Source organism: Sardina pilchardus, chromosome 4 (assembly GCF_963854185.1).
Source record: "Sardina pilchardus chromosome 4, fSarPil1.1, whole genome shotgun sequence".
NCBI classification, from domain to species: domain Eukaryota; kingdom Metazoa; phylum Chordata; class Actinopteri; order Clupeiformes; family Clupeidae; genus Sardina; species Sardina pilchardus.
In genome coordinates this window covers 20,796,851-20,812,516 of record NC_084997.1, presented here as the reverse complement: position 1 = coordinate 20,812,516, position 15,666 = coordinate 20,796,851, and the positions used below count along the sequence as shown (strand labels likewise).

The 15,666-nt window shown below is 44.8% G+C and overlaps 2 protein-coding genes across 2 annotated transcripts; one reads left to right on the top strand and one right to left on the bottom strand.

Moving 5' to 3' along the window:
• The first annotated feature begins 179 nt into the window (after positions 1-179).
• osgepl1 (O-sialoglycoprotein endopeptidase-like 1) lies at positions 180-2,988 on the top strand. The gene is made up of 7 exons (XM_062534575.1): positions 180-641; positions 722-1,109; positions 1,197-1,401; positions 1,512-1,663; positions 2,336-2,466; positions 2,551-2,622; positions 2,815-2,988. The coding sequence occupies exons 1-7, from the start codon at positions 442-444 to the stop codon at positions 2,897-2,899; spliced, it is 1,233 nt and encodes a 410-aa protein (XP_062390559.1). The 5' UTR covers positions 180-441; the 3' UTR covers positions 2,900-2,988.
• Positions 2,989-3,042: 54 nt separating this feature from the next.
• Positions 3,043-15,560, bottom strand: ankar (ankyrin and armadillo repeat containing). The gene is made up of 23 exons (XM_062534531.1): positions 14,730-15,560; positions 13,877-14,311; positions 13,483-13,646; positions 13,195-13,310; positions 12,786-12,966; positions 12,452-12,674; positions 12,203-12,241; positions 11,904-12,105; positions 10,991-11,199; positions 9,863-9,967; positions 9,142-9,389; positions 8,026-8,194; positions 7,448-7,689; positions 7,013-7,166; positions 5,709-5,870; positions 5,226-5,332; positions 5,020-5,142; positions 4,633-4,791; positions 4,424-4,541; positions 3,940-4,049; positions 3,620-3,816; positions 3,478-3,524; positions 3,043-3,301 (listed from the first exon to the last, which is right to left on the bottom strand). Exons 1-23 carry the CDS (start codon positions 15,337-15,339, stop codon positions 3,117-3,119), a joined length of 4,305 nt encoding a protein of 1,434 aa, XP_062390515.1. The 5' UTR covers positions 15,340-15,560; the 3' UTR covers positions 3,043-3,116.
• Between the last annotated feature and the right edge of the window lie 106 nt (positions 15,561-15,666).

The following is a 15,666-nucleotide window of genomic DNA, read 5'->3' as shown; positions in this document are numbered from 1 at the left end:
TACAAACAGACGCGTAAATATATAGTTCCCCAGATAGTAATTTTTACTGGTCTCTGGATAGGTATATCACAAACAGTAGCTTTCCCCCTCAGAATCGATTAATTATGTACAATGGCAAATTACTGCAGTTTTCAGACACGGGAATTTAATGTTACTGCAACGGGAGTTTACTTCGACAGCTAATGTTTCCTATTCGGAATTATTTTCATGTTACTCCAGAGCTAGACCAGCGGGCGACAGAAAGCAAGCCACTGTGGATTTAACCCTGAATAATCAAAGGGCGAGAACAAACAAATGCAACCATTAACGTTTAATCTGGTTGTGATTATGTTGAATTAATTGATCATGCTACGATAAAAGTGTGTCAAACAATAATATTCACCTTTTTGATAACTGGTGATACCAACGAGCCCATAGGTCACCTGCACAGTAGCCTACAGAATGCTATTGAAGGGGCTAATCAAGCACAGTGCTTGTTCACTCAGTCATGTTGTTAAAAGAGGGACACATTTCAGACAAGCATCTTCCAGGTTAGTTCTGGGCATCGAGACAAGCTGCGACGACACAGGAGCAGCTGTTTTGGATGAGACGGGTTTGATTCTGGGAGAATCACTGCATTGTCAGAAAGTGGTCCATCTGCAGTAAGTGCTGAACCAAAGTCTGATTTGCTCTCTGAGTATGATCCATGATTACTGTCATTCATGAGTTTTGATGTTCGTAGAACGGGTGGGATCATACCTGCAGTTGCCCAGCGACTCCACAGGGAGAACATATCCAGAGTGGTTCAGGAGGCGATAGACAGGAGTGGCGTCTCCCCACGTGAACTTTCGGCCGTCGCGACAACTGTGAAGCCAGGCCTGTCTCTAAGCTTAGGAATTGGCTTGGATTTCAGTCTGGCCTTCGTAAAGCAGCACCAAAAGCCCTTCATCCCCATCCATCACATGGAGGCCCATGCTCTCACTGTGAGGATGCTGGAGCCGGTTGAATTTCCTTTCCTGGTCCTTCTCATCTCAGGGGGTCATGCCCTTTTGGCTCTGGCCAGGGGTGTTGAGGACTTCCTTCTCTTAGGGCAATCCAGAGATGAGGCACCTGGGGATACCTTAGATAAGGTGAACACAACAGGGCTGCTATCATCATTATCATTAAGAGTATTTTTTTCATAAAACCATAATATTAATGAGATCTTCAATTGACAGGTTGCACGGAGACTGCATTTAAAAAATCATCCTGAGTGTTCCACAATGAGCGGGGGACAAGCAATCGAATACTTAGCCAAACGAGGCAACCGGCACAATTTCTTGTTCACGACACCCATGGGTCAGGTCTTTGACTGCAATTTCTCTTTTGCTGGTCTACGGAACCAAGTGTCAATGGTCATAGACAAGAAAGAACTTGAAGAGGGTATGAAAATATGTTCTCAAAAAGATATGTACTGTACCACAGGAATTTCCAATTGAGTTGCGTATCAGCTGTAGGCTATTGTTTTCTGACTAACTTTTTTTTCACTGTAGGAGTGAAATCAGGAGACCAACTACTGTCATGTATTAATGACCTCGCTGCTGGCACACAGCACACTGTGGCCGCCCACATTGCTAAACGGACACATCGGGCTATCCTGTTCTGCAAAGCCAGAGGCCTTTTACCTCAACACAATCCTACTCTGGTATGTACTCAAAGCGATCATTAACTTGAGCCACAGAGTGATAGGCTTCAAGTCAGATTATGGTACATAATAACTACACTACCGTCCAAAAGTTCACTTTTCACAGGAAAAACGTGTTGCCCATTTAATATCACCAAATCATTCATTAATGCAGTGATGACATCATTAATGTTGTAAATGGCTGTAGAAGGAAATTGATTATTTTTAATCTACATAAGTGTACAGAGGCCCATTATCAGTAACCATCCATTCTATGCTCCAATGGCATATCCTGTTTACTAATCAAAATATTTCAGTTTAAAATACTGATTATCAGAAAAGCCTTTTGCAATTATGTTAGCACAGCTGAAAATTGCTGCCCCTGATTAAAGAGGCAATGCAGCTGGCCGTCTTTAGATGACCTGAGTATCTAGAGCACTGAGCCATTTGATAAACACAATTAGCTATTCTGAGATGTGTCAATGTCTTCTTGCTCAAATGAAACTGTCCCATGTTGTGGTTATATGGTTGCAGTATTTTGCAGACACTTTTGCCCCAAAGCAACTTACAGAATATGAACATGTTCATATGTTTATAGAGATGTTATATACTTATATCCTATGTAAGACATGGCACTCTCCTGTACAGTGGTGCTCTGATGATCTTAGTTGTTGAATTCCGTGTCCTGTGTAGGTTGTGTCAGGAGGGGTGGCGAGTAACTCGTACATCAAGGAGACTCTGAAACTTCTCACAGACGCCACAGGGCTGCACTTGCTCTGCCCCCCACCCAAGTTCTGCACTGACAACGGAGTCATGGTCGCATGGTGAGCACTTAACAGAAGCTATTAACATGGGGTTGGATATGTTGCGCTGCTCTTCAGCTAAACTCATATCTATCTGTTGTGCAGGAATGGAGTTGAAAAGCTAAGAGAGGGAAGAGGCATTCTGCCCTGTACAGAGGAGGTCCGCTATGAACCAAAGTAAGTCAGCAAGCCTGAACAAGCCTTTTTTAACAGAGTTGATTGGAAATGATCAATTCATTTGGCCAGTAATTGATTTGTAGACAATCAATTTATTTGACCAGTAATTGATTTGTAGATGATCAATGTATCTGGTCCAGTGATTGATTTGTAGACGATCAATTAATAATTAGTCATTGATTTGTATTTCAGGGCTCCTCTCGGTATTGACATCACAGCAGAGGTGAAGGATGCTGCCATTAGACTCCCTCCTTTAAAACTGAAAGTAAAACACTGACAACACTTTTTGACAAAAGTTATTATGTACAAAATGTATTTTTGGAAGGAATAAAAATACCATCTATGCTACTTATTCAAAACTTTTGCAACTTGGTGTCATCTGACCATATTTTCGCATGGACGTAGAGATGTCTCTCAGTTCTGTGATGCTCTTAACTGTCCTTAATGGTTCTTAATGATGGTTCTTCATGGAGCTCCGAATAGTAGAGGAGTTGTTAGTGCGCCTCGTCCTGTGGGGGTCTCTCGTGGGCGAGTCGTGAGCCGTGTGAAGTGCCTGCTCTGACGGTGGCTGGTCGGCTCTTCGTCCTGTGGAGCTGAAGCACTGGGGCAGACTTGGTTCTCTCAAAGCGAGTCTTAGACTCCAACAGGCCCGTGGTGTCACTCAGCCGTTTGGACATACCTTGTAGAGAGGAGGGGAAAAAACACGGCAAATTGTATGTGCTTCATTATACGCCTTATCAGTTATGTTTTTTTTTTTTTAAATTTTAATTTGTTGCGCTTAAAGGTAATTGAGGGTTTGCATTTATTTGTGCCAAGTAAATATAGTACCATTTGTTAGCAACGCAATAAACGTACCTGTCGCACTTCGTTGAGGTACGGGCGGGCCTCCATTTATCGCCAAGCTATATTTAATAAGAGTAGGAAAAATCAATTTCTTAAGCTAGTTTATATTGAAAGAATAACATTACCGGGCAGGTCTCCATTAAAAGAAACTCACCTTAGAGAGGGAAGGCCAATGATTTTCTGTCTTCTGAACTCATCGGTGAAGACTGATGATATTTTGGCGTCTTCACTGAGGTGCTGAGTCAGCAACTCATACGTCGACGGAGTGTTCCGGCATTCCACCAGCAGCAGACGGTGGGCGTGACGGTTGAAGGTGAGGTACCCGAGTGCAGTCGCACACGCAGTGCGCACCTATGAAATATTGAACACAGTCTTGACGTTCCTTAAAACACTGTAGAACAAGGTAGCCGCAGACAGTAAGATCAACAGATAAAGTGCGGTCAGACTGTCTGCAGTTTTAGGAGGAGAGCTCACCTCTTCCTCAGGTGAGTTCAGATGGGCTGAGAGGTGGGCCACGGACCCCATAGTGACAATGGCGTCTGGGATACCGGCTCTGGTGTGAGCCAGGCTGGCTAGTAATTCAGCTACAGGAGAGAAAAGGTCGTGCAAGGTCACTACAGGAGATGACAGAGACTGAAAGCAATGGTGGTAATTCTTGGTAACTTATTTCCATCATGTTTTTCATTTGAGGTTTACAAACAAAATAACTGGCAGAACTGGATGCCATTGGATTGTACATATTTACATATTTAGTTGGTGAGTACAAAACCCTGATGGGTCCCTGAGAAAGCTAACCAAGCTGCTTAAGCATGCTGTTGCACATTGCCTTTTGTCAGCAATACTAAGAGGGATTCATTCCAAATGTATGCATATTAATCAGGCTGTAGCCAACTTGGCATATGAAAAGCAAGTTATTGTGATGTGTTAAATGACAGCAACAGCATAACATTGTTTTTACCTGTTAAGACAACAGTAACAGGACTGTAGGACTGGAGAAGCTCAGAGAGGATTGTTACTCCTCTGGCAGACAGTGTCACATGGTCTGCATCTGTTATCACCTTTGCAAGCACAACTGTCTGGCAAAGCAACAGAAACAGTTTTGCGGATGAGAGACATGAAGTGATCCAGAAAACTGATCACAGATTTGAAGGCAAGCTCTGTAAGCACCTGAAAAGCTGCTTTGGCTCTTTCAGTTTCATTATCTGATTTCAAGAAGGATTCATAAATTGCTATGGAAACTCCTCCAGTCTTCAGTATGGCTGTTTGCTGGGATGTGTTGTTGTACGCAAAGAGAGACAAGGCATAGCCAGCCTCCAGGCAGATGTTCTGTTAGAGTGGGAAATACCAAAGACCAGTTCAATAACAGCTGAGATTTAAGTGACACAACCCCCCCCCCCCCCCCCCCCCCCCCCCCCCCCCCCCCCCACATCAGTGCAAAGTACTGCCATTTCTAACACTTAGAAAAATACTGACATTCAACAACACCAACATGTACTAGACAGATATCAATATTGACTGATAGTGACTCCAACTGGGCATAGGGGCAAAGGTCACCTTGTGAGGTAATCGCAGGAGATCCAGGATGATTTCGTAAGAGAATTCCTCTTGCTCCCAGAACACTGCTTGGAGATCCGGGTTTCCCAGCAATACACAAGCTAGAGTCTGGGCAACTTGGACCTGCAAGAGTCCAAAAGGATGAGACAACTGCGGGAAAACTCCCTGTTCAGAGCATTGTGAAAAAAAAGAGACTAATTGATTACCTTGACATGCAGGGAATCATGAGTCCTCAATAGTTCCAAAAGAGTAGGAATAGCTTTCTCTTCATAGATGATCCCCTGAGACGTTGTATTGTTTGTATGGGCTACACCTACAGAAAGCAAAAAAAGCAGAGAAAGAAAGTTCACAACTGATCTCCATTTTACCCTTGAGACGAAGTGCCGCAAACCAGACAGCTATTACCCCACCCCACCACACCACGTTTACGGACTGAGGGCCCTAGTTTATTTGGCAGGTAAAGTGCAGTCTGTCAGCAAGCAAAACTCTTGTGCATGAAATCCAGCCATTGTGTGGCATATTGGAACACTGAGGTGACTCATCAATATTTCTGCTTCAATGTCTTGCCCATGATGTTTAATTAGCAAATACATTTCGCATAGTCATTAAATTAGCTTCAGTTAGACATAAAACGTTTTACTTTGCCTCATCATTCAACTTAGGGCCATTTGTGTTGAGAGGGGGCGTACCGATGCACAGACTGGCCAAGGCGGTAATGACGCTGAGGAGGGTCCTTTCTTTGGTGCGGCTCCCCCGCAGCAGACGCACCAGCGGGGGCACCACGTTCTCCCTCAGCAGGCCGTTCTGGTGGGCAGAGCAGTCGTGGCTCAGGGCGATGACCGCCTGGCAGCCTGCAACACCAACACAACACACAGAGTCCAGTCCACTAACAGTGTTGAGGAGTGAAATACTGAGCGAGAGGAGGGGATCATCGAGGCTACATTGAACGTTTTAGAGAACCTGGGGATACAGTAATATATGAATAACTTACAATTAACCTACATTTAAGTTATTTGTTCATTTACTTTTAAGAGAGTTTTACAGTGTTCACAGCAGAAAACATGAAATCCTGAGGGAAGGAAGTCATGCATTTCGATTTGCAATTGCAATGCTGGTGCAAAAAAATGCAGTGCAATGCTGGTGCTCAAAGAACAGCCTGACGTATAAACCAGGGTAAGATTAGAACATGCCACTTCATACCCACAACACTTTCTAGAATGTAGCTGGACGAGGTGTTTTTAATTACGTACCGTAATTGTGGCACACAACTACTTGTGGCACAAAACTACTGAAGATAGATAGATAGATAGATAGATAGATTGATAGATTGATAGATAGATAGATACTTTATTGATCCCCAAGGGGAAATTCAAGCAGAACTATCAGCCTCTACAGCACCAGTGCTACGTGCAGTCCCTTCTACAAGAAATGATGAAGGGTCTACCTCATCAGAAATATGCTTTGCAGGAAACCCATACGGGCGTCAGTATTTCCGTCTGCATGCCTTCCACTGTGGTGAGTGTAGCAAACAGGTGCAGTTTACGGTCAGAATGCCAGCCGGGGAGTAAAACCCTCAGTCAGCTCCTTCATGTCTAACCTGTGACTGTTACTGCTGTGGTTTGGGGGAAACCAGGGGAGCAGTTTGACCTAATGTGTTTTCTTCAGCTTGTTAGTTTCTGTATAGTGAACTGAGAGAATAAAGAAGTGTTTCAAAGACGCAATGAGTGATTTCTGCTATAGGCAGGAAAAGATTTTGAATTGACCTTGTGCTATTGACTTGCGATTTACCAAGACGGCCAAGGCTAATTAGAGAGAAAGAACAGAATGTGTTTAAATAGGAGCAGTCATGTTTACTTTTTCCTATTGACATTACATGGATTTCAATCAGCCTACCCACACACGTTCTCAACAATAGAGGGCATCTTGGAATGAAACCTACTGGTCAGTGTACGGACGCTCTGACAAGCGGTCAGGTTTTTAAAGAGCAACATACCAACATACTGCATCTTATCAGAGGAGGACAGGAGCAGGTCCAGGGTGTAGTGGTAGCCGATGCTCTCGGCCATCAGTTTCTGCTGCCGCAGCGTCTGTCCAGCCAAGACCCACAGTGACACGGCGCCCTGCTCGCGGATGTCCACCTGAAACACCTGAGCACAGACGCAGCCCTGATGATGCACACATGAATTCATGGACTTATTTAAAATAAGTATTCAACTATTAATTATTATATATTCACACATTTACTCTATATATTTAATTTGTTACATAAATATAAATTATTACTTGCGCCTTTTAACTTTTCGTACCTTTTTGTATAGCATTTGGTGGCTCATCTCTGTGACAAGCACTATCATGACAATATATTTATTTGCTTTCCAGAACAAATATCACCATCACCATCAAATATCACCATCACCATCAATGTCACCTTCAAGAGTCGCAGGAGGTGTTTGGTGGCAGACGTCTTCAGGAAGCGAGTCTGTATTGCAGCGTTGTGGTCAGCTATGGCCTCTAATGCTCTGGCAGCCTTGACCTGGGCAGGCATCCTGCGACTGCGTAGGATCCGCACCAGAGGGCTCACCGCTCCGGCTGAGCAGATGTCCTCCTGGTTCTCACGGTGGTCGAGGGCCAGCTCCGCTAGAGCCAGACACGCTTCCTCCTGCAGGGCCTCTGTGGGACACCAGGCAGGGTTTGGGAGATGGTCAGCAAGGCTTCTGCCATTACATCCACCTCTTTTATAGCACTGACCGATTGACCGATTGATTGACTGACTGATTGATTGATCGATTGATTGATTGATCTTAATTTGACATAATGAGTTGAAGTAGATCTAATTTTCTGATGCTATCAATGCTAAAACTAGCAATTATTCTAAAATTCGACATTCTACTAGCACTAACCTAAATACAATTAGTAAGATAGGTGCATTAAGAACAAATAGCTACACAACTACAGTGCATGATTTAATAGAATCAAAATTTAAAAGTGAATTAGGTTAGCAAATACCAGAATTGACCATCAGGAACTCCACCAGACGGGGAATCCCCCCAGACTGTGCCACAGCACTCTGGTTGGCAGGGCTGCCCACACACAGGGTCCGCAGACATCGCACCGTATTCACCAGCACGTCCTGCAGGCTGGAGCTCAGCAACTTCACCAGCTGGGTAATCCCACCCTAGAGAGAGAGAGAGAGAGAGAGAGAGAAAAGAGAGATGGAAGACATTTCTTCACATACACCATCCCCTGTAAACTAGTTTTACAACAATGTACTTTCTAAAACTTCAGTGGTAGGAACTGAAGGTTCAGTGTAAACACATACAGTAGCTTCATGGCATTAATATGATGAATACCCCCAGTGTCAAAGACAGAAGCAAAGATGTGTGATGGTATCTTAACATTTTGCCCATTTCAAAACCCACTGAATTTTGACTAATCCATTTTGGCTTTTGCCTCTCGAGTACAGCATCCCCCCCCCCCCATCTGTAAATGTTCTGGTAGCACTCATGAAATGGCACTGATACACTTATCAGTTCCCACTCTGGGCTCAAGTGAAGCGATAAGTGAAGGAAGCCGTGTGGTTTACCCAAAATGCTGATTTTTATATTCCTTGCCTTAATACTCTACCCTAAGGGAATTTTAATGCAAATATTAATCCAGGATGGGCAATCCTATCAACATGCCCCCTGTGTGACTGCTGCTATTCATTCACATTCAGTTTGTGCAGCTACCTGTGAAAACGTGCCCCTATGCCATCCAGAGGCTGATAAGACCGAGCACTGCTGATGTAAACAGGCATACCTGGATGGAATCATACCTGCAAGTCACTTACTTGTTTAAACTAGATGGAGACCACATGATTTATCCTTTTTCCCTTTTAATTGCAACAGTTCAGCAAAGATTGCCAGGGAATGAGTTGGAGAGACTGATGGGAGTGGGATTGGGAAATAACTGTGGGACAGAGTTGAGTATGGTATGACTAATACTGTTTCTCCCACTCAGTTATTCTCCCTTTTGTCAGAAAAAGGTTTGGGCATGTCTTAGCCATTCCTGGACCTGTCTGCAGATATCATCATAGCCAAGCCAAGACATGCCTGCGCTGCACCCCCCTTGTGTTGGACTCACCAGCTGGGCTACGAGGGCCTTGTACTGGTCACTGTGTGCGGCCATGTCGGCCAGAATGACGGCGCAGCGCGAGTGGAGCTCCGGCTGGGGGCAGCTGAGCAGGTGCACCAGCGCCGGCACGGCTCCGTACCGCACCAGGACCTCGCACACCGACGGCCGCCCCGACACGTGGCACACCACGGCCGCTGCCAGCCGCTGGAACAGGGCCTTGCCACTGCGGAGCAGCTCCACCAGGGACACTATCCCACCTGGCAGAGTCAGAGTCAGAAACAGGAGATGCTGAGGCAAGGCATGTTAATCTATATGGCACATTTCACACCAGAGTCAAACCGGAGTCAAATTCCTTGTTTGTTTACACAAACCTGGCCAATAAAGCTGATTCATACATGGGTAATTCCATGTGCTTTATATAAACAAAAGCAAATAATAATAGTAAATAAAAGCATAAGCCCATCAGCAGGATGAACTGCACTTAACAGAACTTTTTCACAGAGCCACTGAGAGACACAGACATACTGTACAGTACGTCATCTTCGTAGATCATGGTGTTTGTAAAATTACCACCTTTTCCTCCAAAACTGATCTATTGAGAGCTATATTTACCAATAGATTGTGAACACAGGTCTGGGTATGCATTTTGTATTCAAATACAAAACCATACAAAATCAGATGTCATATGGATATGGCTTCAGGCAGAAGAGGTGTGGTGAGGTCATGTCACCTGCATCCATGATGTCTTTCCAGAAGGTGTCCACCCTCACACAGAGCACCTCCAGACACCTGATGGACATCTCCAGCCTCCTGTGGTCCTCACTGTGCAGCATGTCTGCAGGAACACAAACCCAACAGCATCAGCCAGGAGTACCACAGCTGACTACATACAGCATGTCTCCTTAGGGCGTATGCGGACGTGGACGAGGTAGTCTGCATTTCATACATTTCTGTGAGACTGTTCTTCCGTTCAATTTCTTCATTAAGTGTCTGTCATCTTCCTTTGACAAGGAAGCAGAAAGGTAGACAATACCTCTCAAGGGACATTCCCACACATAGAAGAATTACCAAGGAACTCTTTGTCGGCATGGCATGTTTGGGGGTTTCCCAACAGGACTACCCAGCCCTGAGAATGCTGGGATATTTCATTCACACCTGCCAAGGCAAACTGGTCTTAGTCATGCATTGCTACATATGGCCATTTTTTGTCGCGTGAGACATTTTGTGTTATTGATTTGTCCAGCAACAGGCTGAAAGTAAATGTAAATTTGCTGTCAAATGGTATTTGCGAGGCCATTTGTATAAGTCGGCACTAAGTCACACAGGCAATGTGCTGTAACAGGCCATTGGCAATGCACTGCACTGCAGAGGGATGAGATCACACCCATAAATACTGAGGTGCCCCACTTCCTCCTACCCCTGCTCCACGCTCAAACTGCAAGTTGCTCTTACTTTTGAGAAGACTGACAGACCGCATTAATTACTCATGCATACAAAGCTATTTGGATATAACGTAATTGAACTAAATTTAATTGAGCTGAATCGAGAAGCAGTTCTGAATATCACAAGATGACAGCTGTGATCACTAACTTTGCAAATAAGGCACATTACATTTCAATATTGATATGTCGCACTGGCAACTTCTAAAGTAATGTCTGAAAGAGCAAGGAGATATTGCAGTACGCACTAGCTCAATATTGTCAACGATGTCAATATTCAGACCAGTATAAGAAGCTAATATTAAAGTCACCTGCAAAACCAAAGCACATAAGTATATACTGGGGGGGTTGAAAAACAGGCAGCCAAACTGCAGCATAAATCCCCCCCAAAAATGGACTTGTACCGAGCTGTTGCATACCTACAAGAATCTTCCATACAGGCAGGCCTTCCAAGTTGAGCTCAGTGAGCAGCAACAGAACGTCTATGTGGAAATACAGCGCTGCCAGCTGCACTGCGTTGTTGCCTTTGCTGTCAGTCTGCCTCCAGTCTGCGCCGATGGACAGCAGGTACTGCAAGGCCTCCACAGCGCCTGATGTAGCGGCCAGCAGCAGAGGGACGCTACGGTACCTACAGGCCAATTACACGGGTCAGGGCTTCATAGGTGATTGTGATTACTGTTAAATTAATGTCCACTAAAGCCTACCTTACTGTTATTTGCCGACTATAAGCCGCGGCTTATGCATTTATTTTGCTAGATTTCTTCAGCTATGAGGTAAATACACAGGAGCAGTTAATATGGTATTAATATGGTTTTGTTGATTTTAACTTGCATAAAACACTGCCCTGCGGCTTATACACAATGCGGCTCATATGGGGGAAATTACTGTACACTGACAGACTTTGACAAGATTTGGGAAAGATTCTTGAAAGATTGTAGTCTTTTGAGTAAACCTTGAATGAGGGGCATTAGTTAGTCTGTCAGTGTAAGGTAGGCTTAAGTTGGCACAGTAGTGATGATGAGTTAGTTATGCTTAATGTCAAGTTAATTAATCAAATATACATCCAAAAATTGTCGCAAGGGGCCAACCACTGGTATCAGAAGTTATCATATGAATCAGACTGTGCAACTCTTTTCTATCATTTCAGGAAACACTCTGCAAGATGCTAAACATGATAAGGCTGGTTTATGCAGGTTCTTACTTTCACTTCCTGCAGTGCAGCCTCAGCGAGCCTAACTGATAAATAATCAGTTTCACTTCCTGGGTTATTGCTGTGCTTTAGGCATACACACGCAGTTTTTGCAAAAAGAACAAGGCACGGGAGGAACTTACTCAGCACTGGTGTGACGCTCGACCAAAGCAGCGTCCTTTCTCCAGAGCGCCTGGATGCAGGCCACGTGGCCGTAGTAGGCCGCAAAGTGGACGGCCATCCAGCCTCTGCGGTCCACTATGGTGTAGTCGGCCTGCAGCGCCAGCAGACAGTTCAAGACCTCTAGGGAGCCGCACTGGGCAGCCAGATGCAGTGGTGTGGGTCCTATTTGAAGTCAGCGGGAGACAGAATTAATTTGTTTGACAGTGAAAGTGGATTTTGTTTTCTAACAATAGTTGGGTAAATGGGTGAAAGTGGTCACCTGCTCCATCTTTTAACTGCACATCCACTCCACTCTTGACTGAAATCCATGAGATTAGTGTCATTTTGATTAAAAAAAAAACTCTCCAGTGTAGTACAGTCAATGCCATACACCAATTTAGGAGTCAAATGATATGGGGATTCAATAGCACTTTAGGACTGCATTTATAATGTTATCGTTATCATGTTCATGTGTATGTGTGTGTGTGTGTGTGTGTGTGTGTGTGTGTGTGTGTGTGTGTGTGTACACCTGTGTGGTTGAACCTCCTGCTGCGCGCCTGGTTCAGGTTGACCCCCGCCGCGGCCAGTTGGCACACAACGTGCGCCTGGTTGTGGACGGCGGCATGGTGAAGCAGTGTGTAGCCCTGCTCGTCAATGGCACCCAGGTGCGACGGCGAATTCTTACGGCAGAGCGTCTGAAACACAGCCGACAGGCCGCGCTCGGCCGCCGCCCTCAGCCCAAACGGCACACTCTGATTGGTCAGTCACAAGATACGTTCTGAACCGACATTGGTTTTTGGTGCAACTCAAATATATTCACAACAGCACCCAAGCAACACTGACCACTATCGCTTGACCATTACCTTACACTGAATGGCCTTCTTGTACCCAAAGGTCTTCTTGAACTCCTCGTGGAGTTGAATGTCCGTTAGCGGGAGGCGTTTCTTCCTGTGGGCTTTGATGGAGCTATTCAGAGCCTCCCACCACTGGGTCAGGCAGGGTCGGGGGTAGAGGGACCCCAACTCAATGGAGATCACATGATAGCTGCCACAGACACAAAGAGGGGTTTCAGACTCTCGCAGCACATTCTTCTAGACAATCTTTTTGTATGTGAGTGAATGAGAGTGTGTGTTGAATGAGAGAAGGCGAGACAGAGCATGACACAAAGACAGAGAGGGAGAAAGAGAGAGAGAGAGAGAGAGAGAGAGAGAGAGAGAGAGAGACAGATGTCATGCATGCAAATGTTGGCAGTTTGACAGCACAACAGCCCACCTTTTTCCATCAATGTCAATAACTGGTATGGGGAAGTGTTCTTTGTATGTCGTGTCTTGATGAAGAAGGTCGTTCAAGCAATCAGCCGCAAGTCTCTGGATATTAGTGAAGTTCCCCTGTGCCAAAAGATTTGCATACAAAGTATCACTTGGTTAATAGCAGTAACCAAAATGCAGGTCAAGACGATTGCTTAACATAACTAGAGATCTATTCAGAAACCTGATTATGTACAAAGCTATAGTCAAACATGAACACACCCTAGCATGAACAAACTGCCCTCAGACTCACCTTAATTTCCTGAGAAAACTCGGCGAGAGTTGGTGTCCCCACATCAATCTCAATCCCGCCGTGCAGGTGAAAGTACTCATATTCCTTGTATGGAAAATGCTTACAAGCAAATGCAGGTCCTAGAATAAGAGGAGGCAGCTCCCTCTCTGTCTTTAGCTTATCTCCTACAACGTAAAATCAAAGTGGAAATCAAATTGAATTAGCAATTTAATAATAAATGTATAAATATACAGTATATGCAATTTCCTCTGTTCCTGATTTCCCCGACAGTGTGTAGAAGCACAATGAGGACAGATTACTGTGATAATCGAGGGGAAAAAAAGAGAGAAAGGTCAAGCAATGACATCTCACAGGATAGCAAGTCAGTCTCACATAATAATCACCTAGCCCTGACCTGAGAAACCCGGGAGCACCTTTGACAGGTCTGGGATCTTCATCTTCTTCTTCAGGCCCACCAGTAGGGGCACCAGGAAGGTGATGAGGTGGAGGTAGGCCAGGTCTGTGCGGACGTCGGGCCTCCGCGCCAGGCTCTCCCTCACCACCCGCACTTGGCGAGCCAGCCGCTGCTGAAGCCTCTGGTAGGTGGCCAGCTCCAGTTTGTCCTCGGTGAGCCGCAGCACGCTGGCCAGGCTGTGGGTGCTCTCGAACGAGAACAGGTTCTCCTGCTGATGGGCGGTGGTCAGGTAGGACGTGAGCTTCAGCAGGACGCTGTCAGAGTACTGCTGGAAGAGCCTCTCCTCCTCCGTGTGGTTCGGGTTATAGGTAGGGTCGGGGCTGGGGTCGACGTATATGTCCTGATATGCAGGATCCTCTGAAATGTCCATTAAACCTGGAACAGGAATGACAACATTCAGTCTTAGCTATAGAGCATTGTTAATAACACTGCCTTGACGTGCTTTACAGAGCCCTGAGACCAAAACCTCAAGTGAAGTATTAGTAACATGTGAACATAACTTCAAAGACTTCAACAAGACTTCAAAAAAGGACAATGCAACAACTAACGGTGAAGATAATGGTTTCAGTATAGGATATATTTGTAGGCCTATTGTGAATGTTCTGCAATATCACTGTATTAGTTTTGTTACAATCCAATTACAATGTTTCAGTCACCTATAGGCTCTATGACTTAAGTTGTAAATCATTAATGATGAATAAACATAATCTCTCACCTTCAGCATTAGTGATCCCCATCCCCACCTTCATCTAATATCAGATACCCAAATAGGCTTACCATGAATAGACCTCACCTGCTGTAAGAAACTCTGTGAGCATGTTCTTCTTAGTCTGTGGGACTCCGCTGGAATCCACTCCCATACTGGATCGCCACAGTTCAGAAAAACGGACCCGTTTGTCTATGGGAATTACCGCCCCATGCCAGAGAGCTTTGATCGTGTAGTCTATGCTGATTAAAATCTGCCCCACTTTAGTGTCCAAATAAGCAGGTGTCAACTGACACGTAGTGCTCTTATCATAATTGGGTTCAAGACTAATGATTGGGACTTGATTGAAGCAGTAGATTCCAACTGTAAGTTCCCTGATGATTTGATGGACAACTTTGTAATCCAGTGGCGTACTTGAGTCAAAAGGCGCAAGAACAGTGATGTTGGACTGCTTGAAGTTTTTCATTTGTTTAGTAATTCCAGGAGGCAACTCCACGGGCAGAGTGAAATCATCACCGCACATTAGCCAGTTACAGGTTGTGAGAGTTAGCAACTCCTGGAGCTCCCTTCTGTCATACTTTTCAAAGAAGGCTGTAGCATCTCTCTGAGCTGTCAAGGTGGCACGAAGACTGTCATCCCTATCATCTGTGCATGTACTTAATTTTGGAGATGAAACCATAATCTCAGATTGCGCCATGCATCCGCATAAAAAATCTGATGATTTCACTGACAAAGTCACCTGGGCTGGCTAAATTAAACCTACCGGTAATTAGCAAGCTAGCAAGCTACTGTATTCAAGTCAATGACAACAACTTGCAACGTTTAACAAAGAGAGCTGTAGGCTCTATTTAGCTCTAAATGTAACTTTTCTGAATCAAACAATATGACATTCCCTACCACCGCCAGCCAACAATGAAACGAAAAAGTGATTTAAAGTATAGAAAATCAAATTCGTGGCGTGAAGCAGCCTAAACTTTGAGTTCAAGTTTGCCAGATATCTACGTTGCACTTGACAACCAGCGAC

What these genes read in the sequence shown, in the direction of transcription:
- osgepl1 (XM_062534575.1), top strand. Translation starts at nt 442, where the DNA reads ATGCTATTGAAGGGGCTAATCAAGCACAGTGCTTGTTCACTCAGTCAT. An exon ending in AACGGAGTCATGGTCGCATG is followed by an intron (nt 2,467 to 2,550) that starts GTGAGCACTTAA and finishes TCTGTTGTGCAG; the next exon opens with GAATGGAGTTGAAAAGCTAA. An exon ending in GAGGTCCGCTATGAACCAAA is followed by an intron (nt 2,623 to 2,814) that starts GTAAGTCAGCAA and finishes TTTGTATTTCAG; the next exon opens with GGCTCCTCTCGGTATTGACA.
- ankar (XM_062534531.1), bottom strand. Translation starts at nt 15,339, where the DNA reads ATGGCGCAATCTGAGATTATGGTTTCATCTCCAAAATTAAGTACATGC. An exon ending in TCCTGCGATTACCTCACAAG is followed by an intron (nt 4,792 to 5,019) that starts GTGACCTTTGCC and finishes CCACTCTAACAG; the next exon opens with AACATCTGCCTGGAGGCTGG. An exon ending in ATTGGCCTTCCCTCTCTAAG is followed by an intron (nt 3,525 to 3,619) that starts GTGAGTTTCTTT and finishes TATTAAATATAG; the next exon opens with CTTGGCGATAAATGGAGGCC.